This window comes from Stegastes partitus, unplaced genomic scaffold (assembly GCF_000690725.1).
Source record: "Stegastes partitus isolate 25-593 unplaced genomic scaffold, Stegastes_partitus-1.0.2 Scaffold8, whole genome shotgun sequence".
NCBI classification, from domain to species: domain Eukaryota; kingdom Metazoa; phylum Chordata; class Actinopteri; family Pomacentridae; genus Stegastes; species Stegastes partitus.
Window position 1 is genome coordinate 628,426 of NW_007577739.1, and position 26,916 is coordinate 655,341.

Here is a 26,916-nt window from a genome sequence, read left to right on the forward strand (position 1 = left end):
ATCTTTTATCGTAATTTATGTTGCTGTTGGGGCTGCAAGGTGGAGAGGTGGTTAGCACCGTCGCCTCACAGCCAGAAGGTCGCCGGTTCGCGTCCCGGTGAGGACATCCCGGGGTCCTTCTGCGTGGAGTCTCCATGTTCTCCCCGTGCAGCGTGGGTTCTTTCCAGGTTCTCCGGCTTCCTCCCACACAGTCCCAAAATATGTTGAGGTTAATTGGTGATTCTAAATTGTCCGTAGGTGTGAATGTGAGTGTGCTTGGTACTCATGTACCTATAACAAAGGACTTGTTAAATTTGAGTCCCAGTAATTATATCGGTAACAAGGTTTTTTTCCATTTGGAATCTGGTGAAGTGGATGTAATTTGTCTTATCTGGCTTTAATAAACGCTTAAAGTCAACCAAAGCTTTTTGAATTACCAAAAAAATCAGACGTTAAATTAGACAAAGCTTTGCCAATAGAGCGTCATCAACAAAATAATAAATAGAGCTGTAACTAACCGAAGATCTTATGCAGTTTATGTGGAATGTATACAGAAGAGGACCTCGTATTGAGCCCTGTGGCACTCCTTTTGTAACTTTAGGAAAATTGAATATTGATGAGGGCTGCAAGGTGGCTCAGTGCTTAGCAACACACCAAGAAGGTCGCCGGTTAGCGTCCCGGTGAGGACACCCGGGATCTTTCTGTGTGGAGTTTGCATGTTCTCCCCGTGCAGCGTGGGTTCTCTCCGGGTTCTCCAGCTTCCTCCAACACAGTCCACAAACATGTTGAGGTTAATTGGTGATTCTAAATTGTCCATAGGTGTGAATGTGAGTGTGCTTGGTTGTCTGTCTCTAAGTGTAGGTTCACCTGTCCAGGTGAACCTGCCTTCACCCTGAGTCAGCTGGGATAGACTCCAACCCCCCATGACCCCAGTGAGGATTAAGCGGTGTATAGATAATGGATGGATGGATGTTGCTGTTGTCATTTGTTTTCAAAGGAGCATTTTGTAAAGTCACGTATTAAAGTGATCTGCAGGCCAGGAGTTGGGAACCCACAAAGCTGACGTATTCTGATGGTCCTTTAGGTAGAAAATATGTGATTATCTATAATAAGAAACACTGTAAAATAATATAGACTTTCACCTCCTCTGACTCCTTTAAAGCCTTCAACTCAACCAAACGACAAAAGAGCAATCTCTCCCTTTGGCGTCATTAATCACAGCTGCCTCAACACAAGGATCCTTTCTATTGTCATTCAGAGTCATTGCCAATTAATGTTTTTAATATGATAGTGGGAGATAATGAGAGGGCGTTATGGACACATGAATAACAGGCTGTCTCCCATTACAATACCTTGTTAACTTTATGTTAGAGCACAGCCAGAGGTATAGATTATAGATGACAGCCCGAGGCAGGTCTTGTTTTAGTGAGTTTCAAAGAGATGCGGTGAGTAAATTTCTATCAACGCTGCTGCAGGGTTCATACAGTAAATGTGTCAGGTTTGCTGAGAAGAGTCTCACATGTGTGAACAGTGTGAGCTACTGGTGTGAATGCACTCTGTTAAAGTCAGAAAGTAGAAAACTGATAACCATGTGCTGCCATTATTCTGTGTTTAACTTACAGGCTGTATAGTTTATTTAAATACTTTTGCTATTCTACAAATTAAAGCCTTGTGTATAGTGATTGATATAGTAGGTGAGTGTGTGAGGATGTATTTTCAGGCTGTTGACAATGAGAGCTAATATATGATTCACATCTCCCGGTGTTGCTTCTATTGAATGGATTGTGGTGATCTTCTTCCTCAAATGTTATTTTTCTGCAGACTCCATCCTTAGTAGAGCGTCAGTTGGTGCTGATGTTGTGTTGCTTAGCTTGGATCTACAAATTTTTATCCACAAGGAAGAAATAGAAAGTCTAATTTGAAGACTGTTGGAAAAAAAAACGATACCAGTAACCTTTACTGCTGCTGGCACGGCTGCTTGCTTCCTTTTGCCTCTTAATTTTTTATACACTCTCTCAGTGTGACTTATATATATGCACATTAGCATCCCAGTTTTGAGCTGTGATCACGAGCAGGATATTTACATGGAGCATTATAAACGTGGTATCCCTCATTGCAGAGTTATTCTCACTATCACGCCCCAGTGTCCTATTTTCTATCAGAATAGTACAGGTATTATTTCCAGCTTTCTTAAAACCAGGATGAGAATTTATCCAGATGTTTGCACACATAACCAGGATATCCAAAAATCCCCACCATAACCTGTCGTCACAGCCAAGATGCTGGTGCTCATGTAAATACACTCACGGTGTGTGAGTAGCTGCCAGGCCGCTCTGTGAAAGGAAGCTTGGTCTCCAAAGAGCACATGTGTCTGACTCAATTAAGATCCTCCAGAGTTTAGTATAGTTACTTAGCACAATGGCATGATTCAGCACTGTTGTCACTGGGATTTAAAAAGAATAAAAAAAATACTCCCAGACAGTTTTAAGTGGTGTAATAAATGTTTTACGTACAAGGATAAGGTCTTCTTATCCTCACTTTACCCTCAATAAAAAACAGCCTAATGTCAGTGACGCCAAGCTCTTGATTATTACATTTAGGAACTGTGATTAATATGAACATCGCAATAGGTCTGACTAAATACGTCAATTTTTAAAGTGCACATACAGGATTTTGTCAACATATCTCATGTTTCAGGAGATATTTACTGTTTAATAAGGATGTGTATTATGACGATGTATTTATTTAGGGCTGGAACAAACAGCAATATCCATCCATTGTCTATACACCGCTTAATTCTCACTAGGGTCATGGGGGGCTGGAGTCTATCCCAGCTGACTCAGGGTGAAGAAAAGGTCACCAGTCTATCACAGGGCTACACTTAGAGACACACAACCAAGCACACTCACATTCACACCTACAGACAATTTAGAATCACCAATTAACCTCAACATGTCTTTGGACTGTGTGGGAGGAAGCCGGAGCACCCGGAGAGAACCCACGCTGCACGGGGAGAACATAGAAAGATCCCGGGTGTCCTCACCGGGATGTGAACCGGCGACCTTCTTGCTGTGAGGCAACGGTGCTAACCACCGCTCCACCTTTGGAGCCCTTGACTAATAATTTGCTTTCTAAAATCTGTCAAAAGAGTCAAAAAAAGGCCCAAAGAGCCTAAAGTGTCTGGCTAAAATCCAAAGATCTTTAATAGCAGTTATATAAAACAGAAAAACCTGTAATTTCTCACGCTTGAGAGGCTTGAATCAGCAAAAATCCTACATTTTTTCCTTCATAGATTATTTATATGTATTTAATCCATTAATTTTCTGTTGATTGACTCATCAGCTAACTGATTAAACACTACAATTAAAATCCTGTGTCTACCAGCTTCGGGACACAGAACCATTGATTTAGAATTTTTACAAAGTCTTTGAGGACTAAACGATTTTGGAAAATCGTTTAATATTCTGTCAGAGGCTCTTTGCTCGTGCCATTGTCCTTTTCTCTAAATCCATTCAGCTACTACTGTACATACCTGCTGCTTCCTTTAGTTTTAGCTACTCTATTTTTAGTTTTTGGAGCTGGCAGCTGGATTAAAAACACTTTGCAGCATCCTGGGAAATATCCCTCTACTGTATGGACCTTCTGAAATGTGCTAATCCTCTGCTTTCTTTTTTTTTTTTTTTTAATCCAGTGTAGCCAAAAAAAAAATCAGACAAAGAAAACCACTGCTGGAGAATGTGTCTCAAGAGCTCACCTTAAAACGAGGATTTATTATCATACTGCGTCCGTCTCTATTCACGCGCCAGAAATAGATGCTGTTTTCTGTTTGTGCATTTGCGTGTGAAGTAGATCAACGGGTGCACTCGTGCCACGCGTCCTTCTACGTGTTTAGTCGTCCTTTGACTTCTCCTGCGCCGCATCTCAGCATCTTCACCGCGAGAAGTCAACTCCCGAGGCTGTTTATTTGCCTCGTATCTACATGAAAACAAGCTGTTTAATTGCTGCAGTATTTGCTAGTTTTGCACTGGCAGATGGAAGGCAGCGTCATCAAACAGCCGTAGCCTATATCAAACAGGAGAACCGTGGCAATGCACTGCAGGCTAAGTCATTAGTGATGGCATTTAGCAAGCTCTTCAGCAGGCAGAAATGTAAGTGAAGTAGTGTCGTAGCTGGCGTAAACACTGCATTTGTTTTACATGCGGTAACATAACCACACCACCCATATGAAAACACTCTTGGGCTGAGTTTTATTCTGTAGTGTTTTATGTGGTTCCGGTGTCAAACCAGACAGATTTTCTGTTGCACTACCTGGTCGTACCGAAGCAGTTTTTCTCTGCTGTGTCTGTCTGCATCTCAAAGTGTTCCAATCATTTTTTTTTTTCCCTTTTTCCTCTGACTTGCTATTTTTAGCCGCTTTGCTCTGATTATATAATTCATAAAAAGTAAGAAGAGAAATTGTGCCAGGTTGGAGAGAGGTTCAACAGAGAAGGTGGCGAAGCAGAGGCGATGGGAGAGCAGAGAGGGCCGAGGGAGGACGAAGATCAGGCCTGTCACATCTAACCCACTCCGGCTTCCAGAGACACCAGCAAGCTTTGTCAAGTCCACGATGACGGCGAATGCAGATGAAGCGTCGCTAGTCAGACTGAAAACTTTCAAGGAGAAAGACGGGGAGGAGTGGGCGACGGAGGTGAAACACTGAGAGAGCCAAAGTGGAACGTTTGTCGTGAGCTGCTTTGACTCAGCAGGTTGATGCTGCCCGACCCGTGAAGCTTCTGCGGCCTGCTGTCTAAATACACGGCAGGATTAGAAATTCTGGAGAGCAGTTGGCAAAACAGGCTGTCTGATTATAATAGAGGGAGCTCCGTCGCAGCACAGAATATATAGGCCAGGACAAGGCGAGAGGAAGAATCGCCCAGTGACTCACTCAGGCCTGCTCGGAACGTGACTGGGGTCTGCTGAAGGGATGGGTGGTGCAGGAGGAGGGAGTGACAGCTTTAGAAAGCAGGCTGTTGCTCAGCTGTAGAGTGGGAATGCTTGTAGGTGGGGGGAGGTACAAGTGGAGGGGAGGGGGCATTATGTAACGGTGTTACAAACATATGCCCGGTGATGCGAGGAAACCCCAGATGAATTAGAAAAGGTGAAACAGGCAGAGAATAGTTCGGGGGATGCTGGGGAAATGAACTGAAATGCAGAGAGATGCACAAATTCATCAATATTGCTTTTTATATTCTGCGAACGCCCTGCAGGCATGCATGAATCCAGGCTGTGTGTGTGCGCGCATTTGAGCATGACTGAGTTAATGGAACCATGTCACCTCGTCAAGCTGCCCCTCTGCGTCCACATTCAGACTTAATGTGTTCATCTCATCCCAGTGGTTTCAGCTGGGAGGGTGAATCCCTCGTCCGCCCTCGGCACACACAGACACACATGCAGGCACGCAAATTTCCAAAGCTAACCAGATGTTTTCCTCTCCCTCTTTCTGTCTGTACAGTCTAGCGCTGCATCCGGAGCGTGTGTTGGTGGCCACAGGACAGGTGGGCAAGGAGCCTTACATCTGCGTATGGGACTCCTACACTGTGCAGACTGTGTCCATCCTCAAGGATGTGCACACACACGGCATCGCCTGCCTTGCCTTCGACCTTGAGGGACAGGTACAGTTGTGATAATGCTGATTTAAAATGACAGGAAGAATCTTTCACGGTGTAACACAAACCGTGGTACCGTGGTTTAAATCTTTGCACTCTTTCTCAGTGTTTTTCACAAAAAGTGTTAGTTCCCGAGAACTTAGACGAAGCTGAGAGTGTCACCAGATCAGTTCAGATTGAGCTGTGTGGCGACGGGCGTCTTGCAGCTCACCTGCAGGGTGGAATTTCTAAATGACACCTTTGCAGTTGCTCTAGCAATTTTAGCTGGAAAACGGCACTGAGACATGCTCGGCTCTGAAGATTTCACAGAAAAACAGTGAGTTGCACCGTTTGGTAAAATTGAATCACAGAGTGTGACAGCAGCTGGGAAATGTTAAAGTGGGAAGAACTTCACTCATGCGAAAATAAGCGACAGGATGACATCCCAGCGATATATTGTTTTTTTTTAATCACTGACACATCCAAGCAACCTCCTTTTTAGCCTTTTCATGTTATCGTCTTCTCCGGCTCTCTGCAGACTTGCCACCAGTTAATGTTTACACACTGCAGCCTCCACCTAATGTTGATTTGGACTACGAAAATCAATACTGTACGGAACCATCGCTAGGTTTTTATCTCTGCACGTCTCTCTCTTCCTCCCGTAGGAGCGCTCCGAGTGGAGTTATACATCCTGTATTTTGCAGTAAGAGACAGGGAGATGACCCTGTGCTATTTTCCTGCTCGGGTAGAGAGCTGGGGATTTAGATGGAAAGTGACAGTGTTTGAAGCCAGAGGAGGCTCCAACGCTTCTCAGTTTAGCGGCTCTATTTACTCTCCATCTCTTCCCTTCCTGGTTCAGAGGAAGTCAGAGCTAAACTCAGGACAATCCAGAGGAATCCCTGGTGCCGTTCATCTATTAAAGCGATATAAAATGATGTGAGAGACGTCTCTTCTAGATGTTTCAGTGCGAGCTGAGGTTGTGTTGTCTGGAACAAAGACTACAAAAACTCATGACCTTAGTTCATTCTTGTTGTTGTCTACATGCCGCACTGTGCTGTGGTTGAAGCTGCATTTAACATTAACAATTCAATTTTTATACTTATTTCTCGAGTAAAAACCAGTTTGAACACATGACTGCGCAGAATATTTCCACATGAAGCCCTAATGAACTCTAAATGAGATTAGGAGTGAGCAGCCATGCTAGCAGCCACGCTAACAGCAGCGTTCAGCCATAATTACAGCGTTAATGTCATCAGGATAATATAGTGCGTGGCAGGTACAGTGTTTACCACATTAAGCATCTTAGTTTGTTAATTAGTACTTAATTTAACAGAGTTGGTTGATGAATTTCATGTTTGGTTGTAGTCCTAAATTCAATTTGGCTCTAGTTTAAGGGGTCACCAAGGTTATTATGATTTTAAAACGAAATTTTATCACAATATTTTTCATGGTATTCCATCCAAAGCCAGATGTGCCATTCCAATTCATTGTGTTGAGACCACGAATGCCCAAAAACGTCACAGTAACCCATCCAGTAGTTGTCGAGATGGTCAAGTCATCCGTCGAGCTACAAGCATGGCTTAAATCGCTCAAGTTCGGATGCACTTTTCAACCTTCTCCCCCTGTTTCACCGGGTTTCGTCACACTGCGCCTCTTTGCTGATGATTAAAAAACACAACCTTTTTTAAATACAAGTTAAAACTGTACAAAGGCCTCACCAGAGACTTCTATCCAAAGCCAAACACTGATTCAGCAGTGGATCAAAGAGGACATCCTCTGCCATGTAAAGCGAGTTGCAGAGCGGTGGAGGATTTCCATGAGAGCAGCTCTCTTCTCTTCTGCTCCACTGCTGCTGCTGCCGCCGCCACTGCTGCTGCTGCTGCTGCTGCCTACTCATTCAGTCAGCTATAGGAGGCTCCTCCAGCGAAAGCACTCAAATGCGCTCACTGGAAGTGCCAGGGGCCGGACAACTGTTCTCTTCTGCTCCGTAGCCATTATTAGCCCTTTCATTGTGGCCGAGCATGCCGCAGCGGAGGTAGCTAAGTTTGTTTCACAGTGATTAGTGCAACAGAGCAGAGTCCGTTCAATCTGTGATGCGAGTGCTTTTCTCTCTTTTGCAGTGTTTGGTGTCCGTGGGCTTGGACTCGAAAAACACAATCTGCGTGTGGGACTGGAGGAGAGGGAAGGTTCTGGCAGCTGCTCCCGGTCACACAGACAGGGTAAACACTTTCTTCCTCCCCAGTCTCTGTCGCAAGCCCAGAATCGACCGCCTCAATTAGCTATAAACGCAGGATGGAGCGCCTGCCCAACGGGGACATAAACAAGTTAGGCCTGATTGATTGTGAGCTTTCCAGAGCCCGTCTAAGAGGGCGCACGGCTAATGAAAAGGATTTTTAAAAAGATGAAATACAGGCAGCTGTTGTTTTCTGATGCAGCCCCCACACGCTTTGTAACATAAGCAGCGAAAACACAGATTTTCTTGTAATTTCTTCCTTTTTGCAAATTTGACTAATCAAAGTCAAGATTTCAGCTGTTATATTGCTGTATTTATGTTCCAGTTAACATTTATTGCATTGTGTTTTTTGTTTTTTTTCCCCTCCCTTGCAGATATTTGACATATCGTGGGATTTGTACCAGCCGAGCAAGCTTGTAAGCTGCGGTGTCAAACATATCAAGGTACGGCCCTTCTCCCGGTCATTTTAAGTGCAGCATATTTCACTTTTTCTCTGCTTCATTTGCATAATATCTGAACACAGATTATGATTTTTAGGAAGTCTGAAGAATCTGGTGGCTCCGTGCCCCTTTCTTCCCTGCCGCCTCTGCTTTATCGTCACGGCCATATCAACGCCTTAAAATAGATCTATGCAAATTCACTTTAGTCCATGGTTATTAGACACTTAACATAAGTAGGACAGGCAATGACTCACAGTCTCTACACTCAAATTTGTAGTAATGTGCACTGCAGAGGGGGTAAAAAGTGTCTCTTTATGAGGGACCATGACTCTGCTACCCCCTCATTCAGCTTTGAAACACCCTCCACTGTACAAACTGCAGCTGTGCTCGCTTCCCGTTCCAGGCCTATCTCTATCACTTCTTTTCACAGAAGAGTGGTGCTCATAAATCTTCAATGAGTTAATGCAGGGTGTCTTTACCAAGCCTTCCCTCGGGAGATGTAATAGTGTTCGGAGCCACGGAGGAGGCTTATTTCCAAAACACTGGGAAAAGAATGAATCGCGCTCAGATAGGAAGGATGCCCCCTGGCCCGGCGAGGCTAAACATTGCAGCACGCTTAAATGGTTTTGATGCAGTCGAGGGGGGGAGGGGCCGCGGCTAAGCCTACTGTACGTATTTCTCCGTGCCGTAGCATCTCACTGATGACTCCCTCTTCTCAATCCAGCTTGACCTGCCTCCTCTCTCGTAGTAATTCCCTCCTCCTGAACTCTTCCTCCACCGCCGCGACACAGAAACACCCTGGTCCCCGCCCCGGTCCCCGCTGAATCCTTCAGTCCTTCCCCTCCTACTCCTCCAGCTTTCCTCCGCTCTGGTTTTCTGATGCCAAGGCAATCCAGCAATTGTCCCACATAATTCCCCAGCCTTCACCCTGCGGACCATGTGACATCTGCTCCCCCGGCCTGTGCTCGCTCAGCGATTATAGCACTCAGAGCATCCAGGAGATTTAGTCCCAGTAATCCACTCACTAGCAGGCTGAGGAAAACACAACCCCTGTGACGAGGACGCGTCCCTCCTCATGCTGCTCCTCATTTTGTTGGTTTGTGTTTTGGATTTGTTCAGGACAACTCAGACCTTAGTTTGCTCCTTTTCAGCCACCCAAAACACACACAAATACCACACCTGTCACTCATCTTCCCACTGCCTGAGTCTGGGCTGCTTGGAGTCTGTGCCATCACTGGTTTTGCATGTTGTAGCCCAGCGGCTTCCAATCTGTTTGTCTTGTGCCTCTTTTAAATATACTTGCAACACATAATCAACGTAATTTTTTGAGGCCGGAGAAGTTAAATCATCCAGTAATTTACCAGACAAACCGCTAACGTTAATAGAAAATCTGTAAAATTATAGAATTTTTAAATTTCAGAAACATTTTTTGTGCAGATCTTCTCCAACAAACCCCTCTGATTTATTTTGCAATCTCTTACCCCTTCTGAAGATAATTTACCACAACCTGTACACTTACAGTCACCATTTTGCTAAGCCGGCTCAGAATTAAATTAGCTTTTAAATCGATCTTCACGTCTCGATTTAACCCCTAAAAACTCATCTCTGTAGAACAGGGGTGTCCAATCCTGGTCCTTGAGGGCTGCAATCCTGCATGTTTTAGATGTTTCCTTCTTCCAACACACCTGATTCAAATGATCAGCTCATCATCAAGCTCTGCAGAAGCCTGATAACGATCCTGATCATTTGAATCAGGTGTGTTGGAAGAGGGAAACATCTAAAACATGCAGGATTGCGGTCCCTGAGGACCAGGATTCGACACCCGTGCTGTAGAAGTTTATCCATTAACATGATCTCTTCATGCCTTAAGGTGGCTTCGATGTAAACTGTACACTTTGGAATGTGTGGAACATCTGTGTAATCAGTACCTCTGTCTCCACCCACCGTTCTACTACTTGCTGCAGCTCGAGCACACCGGCTCAAACGCTGTACAGCTACTCTACGCTACACAATGGCAAGCTGTAATATTGGATTAATTCAGCCATACATGTTTAATCCAGACAACGACGAATAACGATACAGAAAGCCCCACCCTCAAAGTTGACCAGATTACTTCTTTAGGCTTGTTACACGTTAAACCCTGCCTGGTTGAATCCATGTTTTTGAGACTGTCATCGGTACACGATGCAGGTTCACGGTGGAAATGCTCAACTAAGGCGTCCTATTTCGCTCGTGGTGCGGCTTTCAGTATATTGAAAACACTGTATGGACATGTTAATAAGTAAAAAAGACTTTTAAAAACTAAATCTGTGAATTTATGAACAGGAAAAAAGAATAAAATATCCAGTTTCATCAAGTCAGTGAATTACCTGTGTTATCCTCTCATAACAATGGAACACTGACAAAAGAATAACGCCGGCAATGATGGTCCACCAATACATTTTCACACCACTCAGAAATTAATAGAAACCACAAGATGTGCATTAAAAAATACACATCTAAAAGTGTATTCATGCTTTTAGAAATGGTCAGCAAAAGTGTCAGGATGACCTGATGTGCCATTATGGAGCTAAATGATCCTTTAAGGAAGAGAAAGTGTGTGTTTGTGTCTGAGCCAGAGCTCTCACATGGTTTGTGTGTTCGTGGACCATAAATTGGCACGGAGTGGAGCTGGAGCTTGACATGTTGTGGATGGATGACAGCAGCTTTGAGGAGATGTGCTTCCAGCAAAGCTACCGGCCAGTCATTTAGTTTTGTCCTCCCAGCAAGCTGTCAAACGATTGACCTCTGTTAGCGTAGCAGTTAGCGCTCTGACACCACTCAGGGTCACTGTTGTCTGGCAAGAGGGGATGTCGCGAGCGGGGTGGAGCGGCACAGCGGCTGATGATGAGTTACATCACCTTTTCTGTGTTAATTACATTTAGAAGGTTCTCCTTGGAGTGATGGTGGAGGTAGCTCAGCTAATGACACACTGCTAATCCTGCCTTAAGAGGGGAAGCTTCTTTCTTCTATCTCTGGAGGAACTTTTAAGAAATGATATTCAGAGAAGGCTGTTAACTCGATCTTGATTTCCACCTCTCAGTTTCCACCTTTCTAGCGTGCTCTTCCCCCCTCTCCCCCGTTCTCTCCCGCTCGTGGCCTCGTCACAAACCCCTCCAGCATCCCGTCTCCTCTCAGTAATTCACCAGCGAAGGGATTAGCCCGTGCCCGTGCCTCGCTGCCTTATCAGTTGCGGGCAGGGAGGGCTGTGCAGTCACGACGCATCCATCCCTGTTGCCTCTGCAACAGGCGTGGCCCCGAAACCCCCTCCCACCCGCTTTCACCACCAACCCTTAAACATACCAGCGCTTGACACACTTCAACCTGCATATACGCTGTCCCAGATTCCTCCCACACACACACACACACACACACTCACATACACTCACACACACACCTATGATCTTCACTGCTTAACCTTCAGCCCCGACCCCACGTGTAAGCTCACATGCAAATACTCAAATCTCAGTTAGGAGCTCAGGGTTTTACAATAAAAAACACAAAAGTCCTGTTCTGTTTAGGTGTGTACAAGCCTTGGATGTTCGATGGCAGGGCTGTATCTGAGCCTGTGATGCCTGTCTCTGATAATCGATCCCTCCTGTTAGCACGCAGCGGCTCTATCGGTCAGGACGATGGGTGTTAGTGAGCGTGTGACAGGCCGTCGCTGTCAACGAGCTCATTTGTTCGCTCTGTTACCAACAAATCCACACATTAATCAAAAAGCGGCGTGTCACCACCTGTATCCATGGTGGTTTAACTTCAAATATGTTTCAGCAATGACACGAATGCCAGCCGATGTGGAGGTAAATCCTCCTTTAGGTAGGTCAGAAAAAGGGGTTTTCAGCCTGTCATTTTCCTGCTGCGTGCCGGTGACGAGTGCGTCTCGGTTTCACGTGCCGACGGCTGTGTCTCAGCATTCGAGACGCCCTCCCTGAGCTTTCTCGCTGTGATCTCATCTCCATGCAGACAGAGCGTCTCTCTTTCGCTCTCTCCTCGTCCGTTTGATGGATTTAGCCCTCAGACGAGGCCATGCCCGTGCATCCCAATGACCTTGTTCATAAATAATGAGCCTGCGTGTATGCGTGCGTGTGTCTGTGTCTGTGCATGCTGATCAGGTGGTTACAGCACTGACCCCCAGCAAGAGTCCCCAGTATCACATGCAGAGGAAGGGGAGGTGGTCGGGGGGCGCATTTGAATTTGACTTTGCTCTCTGTCAAGGTCTCTGTGCATGTTTTTTTTTTTTTATTGGAGTCAGTCTGTGTGTGTGTGTGTGTGTGTGTGTGTGTGTGTGTCAGACCATAAATGACTTGATGATTTTCATTCTGTCGTTTCCAAATACTCCATAATTATCCATTTGCTCTTTCAGGACAGGATTACACAGGGGATTATTAGCCACCATACTCTTTCACTCTTGCTGTTTGTGTTTGCAGTTTTGGAGCTTATGCGGTAATGCTCTCACGCCCAAACGTGGTGTTTTTGGCAAAACGGGGGATCTCCAAACCATCCTCTGCCTCGCCTGCGCCAAGGACGAAGTCACATATTCGGGTGCCTTGAACGGGGACATCTACGTGTGGAAAGGGATCAACCTGATGAGGACGGTGCAAGGAGCTCATGGGGTAAGTTCCCGTGCTCAGGGGGGGGGTTTGATGCTCTTGCATACTCACCTGCTGCACCATATACAAGCATCCAGCAAACTTAACCAAGTTTGAAGGCACCCATGCTGGCTTCATTTGATTCCGCTCAGCAGAAAAGGATCAGCCTTTTGCTCCACAGGATTAAATGATATCTATGGGATCAACAGCTGGGTGAGGGGATGGGCGACCAGGGGGGAGGGGATAATAACTACAGTACACTCCTGCTTTTTGTACGTCTCACTGGGGCCTCAACGAGGACACCCCTCCATGCGTACAGTACCTCCAAGACAAATGAGCCCATCAGTAGAGCTTTTCAGTCATAATGAAAACAAATATGACACCTCCTGTTTCTCAGTTTGGTCTTATCTTGAGGCTACAGCAGCAGGTTTGTAATTGTGAAAGGCTTGTTAAACAAATGCCTGGCTGAGCAGCAGCAGCACTACGCGGTCTGGAGCTGGGGCTGGTTCTGTCGTTGCTCATTTATTGTGCAGATCCTCACTGACAGCCTGTCATTTCCTCCAGTCAGGGATTTTCAGCATGAATGCCTGTGAAGAGGGCTTTGCTACCGGGGGCCGAGACGGCTGCGTCCGGCTGTGGGATCTCAACTTCAAACCAATTACTGTCATTGATCTCAGGGAAACAGACCAGGGATATAAAGGTAATGTCCAACCGCCTCCTTCTTCTTTTTTTTCCCTTTAATCTGAGCACGGAAAGGTTTCAGGCCAAATTGCGTTCTGCTGAGGTGCTGTGAGAATTGTGTAAATGCACAGAACAAGCCATTCTTTGACCCAGTTCTTATCACCTTACTAACATTTTCTTTCTTCTCTATTTTTCCCCATCTCCTTTACTTGTAATGTCGGACCTAACAGTAGCTAGAGGTGAAAATAGCCGAGGTGGGTAATGTCATTGAGGGCGGAGTTATCAACCATGTCAGTCTGTTTGTAGCAGTCCCCACATTGTTCTGCTGTTCCTCTTGTTGTTAGTAAGTCCAAGCTCTGTTGCAGTTTTTGCGTCGCATAAGGATGTGTTTCTCACTCACAGTCCTGTGCAAAAGTTTTAAGAACTTAATGTAGATGCACTTTATATTTAGCTACTAGATGTAATTAAATATAAAGTGCAGATTTACAGAAGAAAAAACTAAATCAAATCTGCTGTGATCATCCTTCAGTGTACCTTGGTACACTTGTGCACACTTTTTTAAGGTACTTGGCCGATAGGTTCCTGCAGCATCTTGGAATATTTCTCACTATTCTCTGTGTGGACTTGATCTGTTTCAATGTTTTCTGTCTGTTAATGTAACCCCAGACTGACTCCATGATGTTGAGATCAGAAGTTGTTCTTCTTGTCGCTGAAGATAGTTCTGGCTGTATTAGGTTGTTGTATCACTGCAAACTAAATCCAGGACCGATCAGATGGTGGTGTTGAATGACAGATAAAAAAACAACAACTAAAAAACATCCAAAGTGGCTAAAACATTTGCACAGTACTGTATGTAAACAACATATGCATCCTGCATTCTATTCTTGCTGTATCACCACGAGTAAGATCGTCTTGACAACACGTCATTGTATTTCTTGTTAAAACCTCCGTCCAAGGTAGCCTGCAGATGGCTATTATCACCTCCTGTCTTTACTATCCCTGTTGCGTCTCTTATAATGGCTGTATGAGTGGCAAATGTTTGTCTGCTTTTATGTTTGCATGTTTGTTTGTTTTTTAAATGATGCTAGACATTTATTATGGGTTTGTGTGTGTCTTTTTGACAGGGCTGTCTGTGCGCAGTGTGTGCTGGCGGGGAGATCACATCCTAGTGGGCACACAGGACAGTGAGATCTTTGAGGTGGTGGTCCACGACCGCAACAAGCCCTTCCTCATCATGCAGGGTCACTGTGAGGGCGAGCTGTGGGCGCTGGCCCTGCACCCTACCAAGCCTCTGGCCATGACAGGAAGCGACGACCGCTCCGTCAGGTGATGCTTCACTTTTAGACCGCGTAGTTCTAAGAGTGTTTGCAATTTCTGAGACACATATGCTGTCATGTTATTTGTATGTACAGATTGGTGGCAAATGAAAGGAAAACCCAAATATAAAGGATCTTAGTAAGGGGTGGGCTACCATGTGCTACCAACTAGGCTTCACTCTTTACTCTAGTGATGGATATTGAAAATATTCCCTCATGTGGTGTTGTGGTGTTGGTGGTGGAGCGCGCTATCAAACACTTTGGTCCACAATCTCCCATAGGTGTTTGGATGTATTGAAAGCTTGTGGCTGTGAAGGCCATAGCATGTGATTCACGTCATTTTTATACTCGTCTAACCACTCTGTGACCCTGTATGTGGTGAGGGGTATCTAGGAAGAGATTCCCCGCAATCAGGAGAAAAATGTTTCATCATAGAATAAGGATGATCACTCACCATTTGTATTGATCTGCAGTGACTCTTCCTTCTAAAGAGACATATAGACCCAAACCAAGCCAGCAAAATGTCCCCCACAGCATAACAGAGCCACTGGATCTCCTCACTGTAGAGGTCAAGGATTCAGGTTTTTCCTTTAATTTGTCACCTGTCTGTATGTTATATTGACTGTATGTTTGTTTTTTGGTTTTTTTTGAAGTATATAACATACACTTGATTAAAAAACTGGATAACCTTTATGGTCTTACTGCAAAAAAATGCGGTTATGAAGCATGCTCAGCGTGTAGTCATAAAACAAATTCATAACAGGAAAAAGACCACAAACATTATTGCTTTTTCATTATTATCTTGGCAGACCATTTCGCAGGCTGCTCCTCTGCTCTGGTTGTGTGATTCTGCGTAAGCCCATTACTGCTTTTCCTCTTCATTTTTCCTCCTCTTCTGTGTCTAAAGGATATGGAGCCTTATAGATCACGCGCTGATAGCTCGCTGCAACATGGAGGAGCCGATCCGCTGTGCAGCCGTGAGCACTGATGGCATTCACCTGGCGCTGGGGATGAAAGATGGCTCGTTCACCGTTCTGAGAGTCAGGTGGGCACACAAAAGGGGAATTTTGATCCCTCAGTGAATGCCTGCTGAAATGAAGGGCTCCATTATTCTGTGTCCATTTTAGCTCTTCATTCAAGATACATTTGTGTGCTTCCCTCCAGAGATATGACAGAGGTGGTGCACATCAAGGACAGGAAGGAGGCCATCCATGAGCTGAAGTACTCCCCCGATGGGGCTCACTTGGCTGTCGGCTCTAATGATAACTCAGTGGACATCTACGGCGTTGTGCAGAGGTACAAGAAAGTGGGCGAGTGCATCGGCTCCAGCAGCTTCATCACGCACATGGACTGGTCCACGGACAGCAAGTACCTGCAGACCAACGACGGCAGCGGCAGGAGGCTCTTCTACAGGATGCCAAGTAAGTACGAGAACAGTTCTGTGCTGCCAGATGAGTTGTGTTTCTTCAAGGAGCTGCTTTTTTCAGATAAAATATTTCTGTCTTTTGTTGAGGTGGGAAGGAGGTGACCAACAGGGAGGAGCTGAAGCTGGTACAGTGGGCTTCATGGACGTGTGTGTTGGGCCCTGAAGTTAACGGAATATGGCCCAAGTACTCAGACATCAATGACATCAACTCTGTGGATGCCAACTTTAACAATCAAGTCTTGGTCACGGCTGACGACTACGGACTGGTCAAACTTTTACGATACCCTTGTGTTAAAAAAGGTAAAGACTGGATACTGAAAACAGAGCTGACGTTCTGACATAATCATGCATCGTGTCGCTGATGTGTTTCCTCTTGATTTCAGGTGCAAAATTTAAAAAATATTTAGGCCACTCAGCTCATATAACCAACGCGAGGTGGTCACATGATTACCAGTGGATCATAACGATCGGCGGCGCTGATCACTCGGTGTTCCAGTGGAAGTTTGTTCCCGAAAGAAAGTCTAAAGAGGCTCTGCATATAGCACCACAAGGTGAGGTGATATCCAGTCACTATTATGTCACTGTACTTACTGTAACGTGGGGATTTATTTCCCCTAAAAATGCAGCTTAAACTTCTCATCAATCCATTTAGGAATATTGCAGTGTTCCATTTTAATGCTGACTTGCATTACTGATATTACTAATTTCTCAAAATCAGAGGCTCCTGCCAACGAGACATTATCAAATTAGGCTAAGTGTAGAACCCTGATGGAAATCGTGATGTCTCAGTCTCCAGGTTGAATAAGTGGAATATAGTGGACGGGAAAGTCAGTTTAAATACTTCTAAGGTTATTTTTGGGGAGAAATAAGTTCCATTTGTCGTTTTACTTAGAGGTAAATGATAATACCACTCCCCTGCCTGTGTGGTAAATATAAAGTTGGAGCCAGAAGGTGATAAATTAAGCTTTCAAAAACACCGGAAGAACAGAGAACAGTTAGCTTGGCTCTCTCCACGGTTAATAAAGATAAGTAAATTCCTGCACACACACACACACATACCACCTCCGCTGATAGTGTGGATTCGTTCAAACGTTGATGTTTGGGTCACAAGACCTTTCTCGAGGCACATTAATCATAAAGTGACGTCGCGCTTAGATGCAGATTTCCCCAAAGCACACTGACATCACCAGTCCTTGAAAACACCCTCTCAGCAGCGTGTATAAATATTCTAAAACATAGCTATTTATCCAAATAAATATGAACCAGAAGAAAGAAGATACACATTTTCTATTTAGTTGTGCAGTAGGTTTCATGTTTCAGAATGTCTGACCTCAAGTCGCTTCATCGTCTGGAAATTTGAACCTTCTCAATTCCATCGTACCAGTGCGAGGTCAGAGTATGTTTCATATTTGTGAAATGAAGGCCTGTCTTTTCAAATAGCCGAATGATGCTACAAAGATCTGTTTGTCAGACCGATGTGTGCTTCACCACATGGACATTTGATGAGGTGAATGACTCCAGAGGTTGTGCAGGAGATTGTGATTTATTTTCTAATACTTTCAATAAGATGGATGTTTGGGGGGAGGATTTAATTCCCTGCACCACAAATGAAATCAAGCAAGTGTTGTGTTGTCTTCTACTCACAGGCCTGCTAACACTGCTAAACCTTGTTTTGCTCGCATAAACAAAAGTATAAAAATGACAAGTTTGACAGGCAGGACGAGGCGCGCTTGCTGGGCATATTTTTTTTTTTAACTTTGGACAGAGCCAGGTTAGCTTTTTCTCTGCGCTTCCGGTGTTTGTGCTTAGCAAGGCTATTCACCTCCCGGCTCCAGCTCCATCATCACAGACATGAGTGGTATTCCAAAATGTACTCAATTATTACTGCAAGTACCTCTAGTGTCAGTCTGCGGCGAGGACTATTTCCGTCGCTTTAACGGTGCTAATGTCGCCCCATTAAAAGAAATAATGCATCACCGTGCATTTTGAGGGCTTTTATGAATGTAGCCGGGTGTTACATAATGTGCATATTGCTCCCACTAGCCTCATGAACTTGATGTACGAAACCACCAGAGAGCAATGTGCTAGATTTCTCCCGTCGCGTACTTTTTTTTTTTTTTAAACGAACTATCATTTCTATAAAGCTCTGCGAAGGAACGGCCATCTCATTAATTAAGACAAATCCAATAAAAGTGAATGAAGCTTGGGAAGTATAATTGCATTGTCATTTCAAAGTCATATTTTTCCAAAGACAGAGTGCAGTTGTGCTCTCTGAAATTAAACCACACACTAACTGCCTTTCCTTTTAATTTTCCTAATGGATCTTATGAGTAGTCGCCCTTAGCTGCCAGTTCTGCTTATTGCCTTGTCTTGGCACGGCCTCGCTGTGCTGCATCAGCGTTTTTATACATTTGTCTTGAGCGTTGTCACTGTAAAGCACGCCAGCCTAATAAATAGGAGATGTCATAGTATTATTACATGATCGACCCTCACTCCCCCTGAAACAGGATGCAGTGTGGGTTTTTTTTAGCGTGAGCAGTAGGATATTTGTCTGATTTAGAGGCAGGGGAGGATTTTACTGGCGAGCTGTGATGTAACCTTGTTTCCTCCCGCAGAGACCTTGGCAGACTCCAACAGCGAAGAGTCAGACTCTGATCAGTCAGACGTACCTGAGATGGATTCAGAAATTGAGCAGGAGACACAGCTCACGTATCGACGACAGGTTGGTGATTAAAACTGACACGTTTCCCTCTTTAAGCGTGTCTCCTGTGAAATCGCAAGGCTTATTAAACGGCTTGTAAATACACGTTTTCCACATGCATCCAGGTTTATAAAGAAGATCTACCTCAGCTCAAAGAGCAGTGCAAAGAGAAACATCGAGCAACGGCCATGAAGAAGAGAGAACGAGCTCCCGGCAGTGGAGTGAAACTGCATTTCATTCACGGGTAGGCCGGCTCACCAGCATAATAAATAAAAAACATTTTCCAACTCCATGCCACACCTGCATTGTAAGATGAAAGTCTCTTCATGCAGGAGGACTAAATACAATATCTCCAAAATATTACACCATGCGTTGTTCTGTCTGCAGCTACAGGGGCTACGATTGCAGGAGCAACCTGTTCTACACCCAGACCGGGGAGATAGTGTACCACGTAGCTGCCGTAGGGGTTGTGTACAACAGACAACAGAACACGCAGCGTTTCTACATGGGCCATGATGATGACATCCTCTGTCTGGCTATTCACCCCCTGAAGGACTTTGTAGCAACAGGCCAGGTAGCTGCCAGGACTACCAACATAAAATATTCAAGGTTTTTTTCTGCGGGTATGGGGCCTCAGAAACAGCCTGAGAAAACCTTGAAGCTCAGGAAGACCGGAGATTTTTTGCTATTACATCTTAATCTGAGCAAAAATTCTCATTTGTAGCAGTAGATATTGTTCAAATGATGTTTTTTTCTCTGTGCAGGTTGGCAGAGATTCCTCAATACATATATGGGACACGGAAACGTTAAAGCCCATGTCTGTGTTGAAGGGTTTCCACCAGCTGGGAGTGTGTGCTCTGGACTTTTCAGGTAACGCCCACTGCTCTGTGTGTGTGTGTTTTTTTTCCAGGCTGGGTTTAGCTCACCTATCGGCACAGATTTGACAGAGCATACCTTTTATTATGACAAATGCTTCCACACCCACGGCTTTCACGGAGGAACAAAAAACATATTTCACACATAAAAGAAAAGGGGTGATTTCACAAGACACCCAATTTACTGGCAACGCCGAAAAACCTATTTCTGCCGTCTCTTAGTCACGGTGGGCTGACAGCGTCGAGGTAGAGCTGTTCATCTCACTATCCTTAATTGGCCCCAGATACAGGCATGGCAGCGATCTTTATGTCAGTGTCAGTGACTCACCTGCCGTAGATCAAACCCACCAAGATGCTTTCATGTTACTAACGAGGGCCAAAACTTCCCCCTGAACCAAAGCGAAGTCTGGCTCGCTCTGTGAATGATTTTTTTTTCTTTTTTCCCCCTCGACAGCGGATGGCAAACGTCTGGCCTCGGTGGGCCTGGACGACAATCACACCATTGTGCTGTGGGACTGGAGGAAGGGGGAGAAGCTCTCTGCCATGCGGTGAGTATATCTACATTACAGTGTTTACACGGCTGCAGGTCAGCCTTTCAGTACGCAGCAGCTGCTGTCCCAACACCCACAAAGCCTTGACAGACCTCCCTGTTAATTCTAAAGATCATTTGAGCTCTTTTTTGTTTAAATATGGACATTTATAGATGAGAGCTAAATTGAAGCCACTTTGCTGTGCAGGGCTGACAGCATGACTGATGGAGGAGTGGAAAGAAGGGGAATTACCTTTTTAGATTTCAAGGCTGCTCCTCTCAACCCTGCCCGAGTCTGAATGGTTAGAGTCTGCCCCAGAGCCTTTGCTTTAGATCCTTAATTAAAGAGAATTGCTTTTAATTCATCCACAAGGAGATTAATCTGGTGAGTTAAGGCGACTTGATATTTCAGATGTTGTTTTCACAAGGAAACGTATTAAGAAAAAATCAGTCTTATGCACCTGTGCACTGTGTCTCCAGGTACAGAGAAGACATAAAAGGAAATGGGTTGCAAAAAAAATGAGGCAATAAAAATGATAATTAAAAAGCGATACCAGGCGAACAGTGAAAACAGTCTCAGCACCTGTGAGCTGATGTCTGAAGCAAATTGAGCAGTAAAGACCACGTATAAAAGGCTGCCTTTTAAAAGTGCATTACAGATAAAGGAAGCCCTGCTCTAAGCGTGGCCACGCTGACACACGTGCGACAGACTTCCTATACCACCAGAGACAATAATGCAAATGGCGTCTGGATGTAAACGATACATGCGACCAGATATGGGGCCCACTCCCCAGGCTTGCACATTCGGGGCAAGCGGATTACCTTACCGCACTTGAATTATGAATTTCTTCAAAACATGAGAGGTGTCAAGTTCTCCAAAACACAATGTCAGATTTTTTAGTTTCACAGCAGGCAAAGTTGTGTAATCTGGGAACCGGAAAGAGCCAGAAGTAACTAACTGGAAAGCATCCCAAAATATCGTAGCTTTTGCCTTGTTGCTTGTCCTACTTGATGTTCATATTTAGTCTACTCCGTTGAAATTCCCCCCCCGCGGCTACTTCGGAGTAGAGCGTTGCGGGTTGCTCTCTGGCGTGTTGTCTCGCTGCAGCTCAGGGACAGCTTGGAGCAGCACTAATCTCCTTTGCAGACCCTGGTGGGCAGTGCAGTGAGGTGGACAGAGGGAAATGGGGCCTGACAGGGTCTGGCTTGTGCAGTGCCACTGTCTCGTCTTAAGCTGGCAGAGGAGGAGTGGGTATGAGACAGAAAGGCTGAAGACTGTGTAGGGTGTAGAGAGATGGAAAGATGAGGAAGATAGAGACCAGCAAAACAACGAAACTCTTAAAAGTATCCTGCAGCCAAAATAATAAAAAGAGAAGAAGCTACGGTCACGTTGCTGTTATTGTATATTTTGTCTTTCACTGAACTCATCATTGTGAATGAAAACTGAAGGTTTAATCCACAAAATGCCCGCCCAAATCAATACTCAGATTCCCTCAGTGTCACGGTTATAATTAAATGACAAAATGAAGCATCTTTTTAATAACATATTTTCACAAAGCTGATCCAGTCGATTAACCGTGAGCCACCAGCTCGATTGTAATCACACACCAAACAGAAAGTTAGCCATGTTTCTGCTTTTGTTCGCCATACAGGATTCTCCTTCTCTTTATATTGTACGACCAAACGTACGCGTCACTCCAACGATAAAAATACAGCCGAAGTCGTGAGCCGTTACCAAGACTTGAATGTTGTTTCTCTCAAGACCAGAGTTTAAGAATAAGCAACAAACATCTCAAGTGTGCAGGAGCATGAAAAAACTACAGTAATTTAACATTTTTGTCCATATTTCCTGATGTGCAAATTGTTTTTTTTTTTCAGGGGAAGCAAGGACAAGATATTTGTTGTGAAAATAAATCCCTACCTGCCTGACAAGCTCATCACTGCTGGTGTGAAACATATGAAGTTCTGGCATAAAGCTGGTGAGTCCCATATTTTCCCGTTGACTAGAACAGGCTCTAACAAGCACAACTCTGGCTTAGCCGTGACACATCTTAGTGTGAGCTGACTGTCTGCTCGCCTTTCAGGTGGTGGTCTAATTGGGCGCAAAGGGAACATGGGGAAGACCGAGACTATGATGTGTGCCGTGTACGGCTGGTCGGAGGAGATGGTGTTTTCAGGCACCTGTACCGGGGACATTTGCATCTGGAGGGACATGTTCCTGATGAAGACTGTCAAGGCTCACGACGGCCCTGTTTTCAGTATGCACGCTCTAGAAAAGGTGTGTGAGACCCAGAAAAACTTTTTTTTCCAGCACAGCAAGAACTTCTTTTACATATATTTTCTTAACTCAAATGGTGTTTTTTACTTGAAATTGAAATTTTCAAGCAATTTCCTGACGTTAAAGAGCCCATGTTATGATTTTGGGGGCTTGTCCTTTCCTTTTTTGTGCATGTAAAAAATCTGCAAACTTAAAAAGGGAGTTATTCCTTATGTGTCTGAATGGCCTTGTTTGAAGTCAAGGCTTTTCCTCTGTTACTGCCTTGTGGCAAGTTTGGCCATCGCTTTCTCACAGTCCACTGTTATTTCCTGTTGTGTTAAGCCAGCTGACCAATCAGAGCAGACTGGGCTTTTCAGGAGGGCGGGGCCTTAAAGAGACAGGAGCTAAAATGAAGCTTTTTAGAACAGAGGGCAAGAAGAGATGCTTTAGTGATGCAAAATATGAGAAATAATGTGTTTTTTTTTCAACATTAATATGCGCAAACGTATCTTAATGTACCCTCTGAATAAAATGATAAACTTGTAAATGTGCATAATTTGGGCTCTTTAATGTATGTGTCAGGCATTGCAAATTCGGAAATGTTTTTATTCTATCATTATTTTAAAATATGATAATATTAGATGATGATTCCTCAGTGATAACTGTCCACCTATAGCAGCCGTGCTTCTTCTTTCTACTGTTGGCAGCGTGTATTATTTCATTTGCTCTGGCAGCGGCACGTTCAGTCAGCAGGAGACACTTGCAGCCATTAACGTGACAATATCTTGTGCCTTTAGGGATTTGTGACTGGAGGAAAGGATGGTATTGTAGCTTTGTGGGATGACACGTTTGAGAGATGCCTCAAGACCTACGCCATCAAGAGAGCGGTCCTAGCTCCAGGCTCCAAAGGTAGGAAGGTCATTTAGCTCTCCATTTCTCTCCTCGGATCGTTTCTTTTGCTCCAATGACATAAAACAACCATTTAATGCAAATCCATTTAGAACAGTCAATGCTTTTAGCAGAAATGAAGATTGCCTCCTGTGTCCTGGTTCCCGCTTCATTCTATCATCTGTTAACTCTGCAGGGTTGCTCCTGGAGGACAATCCTTCCATACGTGCCATATCTCTGGGCCACGGCCACATCCTGGTGGGGACCAAGAACGGAGAGATCCTGGAGGTGGACAAGAGTGGCCCCATCACGCTGCTGGTCCAGGTAAGAAGAGGAAAAACACATCTGATGATATACACGGTACATCAGGTTCAGCCTGTACTTCACTATCTCAGACAGGATATTCATGAGGACGGTAGTTTCTCTGCAGGATGATGAGTTCGGGGTCTGTAACTTGACAGTTGAGGTTGAACTTCCTCCAAGGATGCACAGAATTTCAGCAACAATATTTCTGTTGCACAATCATACAGTTGTAGGATTGTTTTTAAAGCCTTTTCTCAGGAGGTATGTTCAGATTTGACCTTACATTTCTCAAGTTGGAGTGTAACTGAATGTGCTAACAACAACAAGGTCACAAAATGCTGGTGCCATGGATTCCTTATACATGCAAGTTAATTGTCTGTATTGTGTTTAAATGAATGTGTAGCAGAGGCTAGCTAGATGGTAAACTGATGTAAAAATTAATGCTGGATTCCATGCTTCTCTTTTTGTAACTTACCTTAAGGTTTGTATAAAAGCACTAACTAAAGTACTACAGAGTATACAATGCTTCATGCTGCGTATCAGTTGTATTGTTAATAGGCTAAAACCTACAACCCTACCGGTGCAGATTTACAGAGAAACGGTTTTAAGCACTGATGAATTACTGCCACTCAGTGGGAGACTGTTAATTTAGTTAAGTGGTCCTGCAGTGTCTTCGAGGCTCCCTTGACTGTAGGCAGACAGCTAATGCTATCGACTGCCCTTTACATTGCACCTTGTGATGGATGGGATCAACTGATCAGAGAACAAAAGGTTGTTCTTGACCATTTGTTCTAAAGCTAAGAGGCTAACAGTTTAACTATGTTACCCAAATAAAAACTCAACTTATGGTTTTTGGAATGTAGGAATCCTGGTACCTATTAATGGAAGAGAAATAAAAATTGGGGAATTATAAAAGGGAGGAAAATATAATTATACACGTTATACCTGTGTTATTAATATTGACATGGTTGCGCATGTAAGAAAGGACAAGAAAAAAAAGTGAGTCAGTTGGGCAACAAGATGCGACAATAAATGTAAATGACATCAATGCAATAAAGAATAATTCCATTTATATTCATGTAACTATCTATTTAAATTAATTTTCTTGCGTCTCTCGCCTCTTCGCCTCCTGTTTTCATTCATCACCTGTTGTGAGAGTGACTTTAGCAACTCTACATTAAATATTTATGCGACTGTATGTGTGTGCAGGGTCACATGGAGGGTGAAGTGTGGGGCCTGGCCACTCACCCCCATCTCCCTCTCTGTGCCACCGTCAGCGATGACAAAACCCTGCGCATATGGGACCTCTCACCCAGCCACTGCATGCTGGCTGTACGCAAACTCAGGAAAGGTGAGTCACCGCTGAAACACTAACAGATGAGTGTATCTCCTCACAGGATGTCCGCTGGTCTCAGGGCTTTAATAAACACTTTGTCCTCCACAGGCGGCCGCTGCTGCTGCTTCTCCCCCGATGGCAAAGCTTTAGCGGTGGGCCTGAATGATGGCAGTTTCCTTATTGTGAACGCAGACACCCTGGAGGACCTGGTGTCCTTCCACCACCGCAAGGACATCATCTCTGATATCAGATTCTCTCCAGGTCTGTGGCTCACCTCCGCAGTTCCACCGCCTGTACAAAGCTCCTTTTAAATCCCGTCTGACAAGTGAATAGACCTTTTGAAATCCCCGTGCCCTCCAATGCATTTGAGTTTACAGTATGTAGGATGCTGTGCAGAATTTCATCAGGTATACATATTTCCCTCCGCCGCTGTGAGTCGGGGAGATATTGCTGCAGGCTTGACCCAAATTAATGGCTTTCTGTAATAAGGCCAGACAGAGAAACAGCAAGAGAGGAATGAGAAACAGTGGGGGCGGACAAAGTGAGAGCAAGAAACTAAACTCTCTTTCGCCTGGACACTTAACCTTGATCTACAATGCAAGAGATCCTGTTTCTCCACCCAACACCCGTGAATTCTTGAGCGCACACATCTTGGAGGAGTAGTTGCTGTGTACACAACTCTGAAGAGGAAATGGGTTTAGTTAATTAAATAATCCTTTTTTTTATTGCTTATTTTTAAAGTTTATCTCTACAAGTCTAGTGCTAGAAACCCTAAAGTGACAAGATATTATCCTGTAGGGGAGGTGACGGTTTTGTGGCAACCCAAATTATCAGTGAGCTACTCAAAACCTCAAATGGAGATTGAGATGTTTGGGGCTTGTGTTTAATTTATTTAGTCATTAATATGCATTTTTTTTAGAGGAACACTGGTGCAAACTTTTATTCTCATCTGTCAAGTGATTGTTGCTGTTGTGATGTATAAGTAAATGGATGAATAATGTGAAACTTTTCCCCCCTTTTTGTCTCCTCAGGAGCTGGGAAGTACCTCGCAGTGGCATCCGGAGACAGTTTTGTGGATATTTACAACGTGATGAGCAGCAAACGCGTAGGAGTGTGCAAAGGATGCCTCAACTATATAACCCATCTGGACTGGGATAAGAGAGGTAAACACGCTTCCTTTAAATACTGTTAACTCAGTAAATCCTTGCAAATGACTATTTAAGAGCCAATTATGGCCTCAAAATTTCTCTCATAACCATTATGTTACGGCCCACTGGGCTCCTTCATTCACAGGAAAACTACTCCAAGTCAACACAGGTGCTAAAGAGCAGTTTTTCTTCGAAGCTCCTCGTGGCAAGAGGCAGACCATCCCGGCTACGGAGGTAAGCGGTGAGAAAAGGCTCCGGAGCAGCCGCGGTTGTGGTGCTGTTGGCCCACATTTTCCCCTCGGGATCAGAGGAGGCCCGGGGAAGGGCAGCGAAGCATTAACTCGGCCCACTTTTCACCAGTATCATTCTAATTTTGGCAGTGGAAGTGGGATACTGTTTAGGGTCCCGTTAATACATAGCGACATCCAGACACCTTGTGAGGCGCACAGCGGGGTGGAGCATTCAGAAAATAAAGGTCAGGGATGATAGACGCTGCTAGGTCACGTCTCGCCGGAGCGTCTTATCATCTTCTACCTTTGCTCTCGTCAC

The 26,916-nt window shown here is 44.6% G+C and overlaps 1 protein-coding gene across 1 annotated transcript in view; it reads left to right on the forward strand.

Moving 5' to 3' along the window:
• eml5 (EMAP like 5) overlaps positions 1–26,916 on the forward strand; it is a 42,525-nt gene that overhangs the window by 3,449 nt on the left and 12,160 nt on the right. Inside the window, exons 2-24 of the mRNA XM_008283063.1 lie at positions 5,471–5,630; positions 7,724–7,822; positions 8,211–8,279; positions 12,746–12,931; positions 13,472–13,607; positions 14,713–14,914; positions 15,812–15,949; positions 16,069–16,325; positions 16,418–16,630; positions 16,714–16,881; positions 18,946–19,052; positions 19,157–19,275; positions 19,419–19,605; positions 19,796–19,901; positions 20,361–20,454; positions 22,314–22,414; positions 22,520–22,713; positions 23,490–23,601; positions 23,777–23,904; positions 25,093–25,234; positions 25,328–25,480; positions 26,251–26,382; positions 26,513–26,601. Coding sequence (XP_008281285.1) covers positions 5,471–5,630; positions 7,724–7,822; positions 8,211–8,279; positions 12,746–12,931; positions 13,472–13,607; positions 14,713–14,914; positions 15,812–15,949; positions 16,069–16,325; positions 16,418–16,630; positions 16,714–16,881; positions 18,946–19,052; positions 19,157–19,275; positions 19,419–19,605; positions 19,796–19,901; positions 20,361–20,454; positions 22,314–22,414; positions 22,520–22,713; positions 23,490–23,601; positions 23,777–23,904; positions 25,093–25,234; positions 25,328–25,480; positions 26,251–26,382; positions 26,513–26,601 — 3,292 coding nt within the window. The remainder of the gene's footprint in view (positions 1–5,470; positions 5,631–7,723; positions 7,823–8,210; positions 8,280–12,745; positions 12,932–13,471; positions 13,608–14,712; positions 14,915–15,811; positions 15,950–16,068; positions 16,326–16,417; positions 16,631–16,713; positions 16,882–18,945; positions 19,053–19,156; positions 19,276–19,418; positions 19,606–19,795; positions 19,902–20,360; positions 20,455–22,313; positions 22,415–22,519; positions 22,714–23,489; positions 23,602–23,776; positions 23,905–25,092; positions 25,235–25,327; positions 25,481–26,250; positions 26,383–26,512; positions 26,602–26,916) is intronic.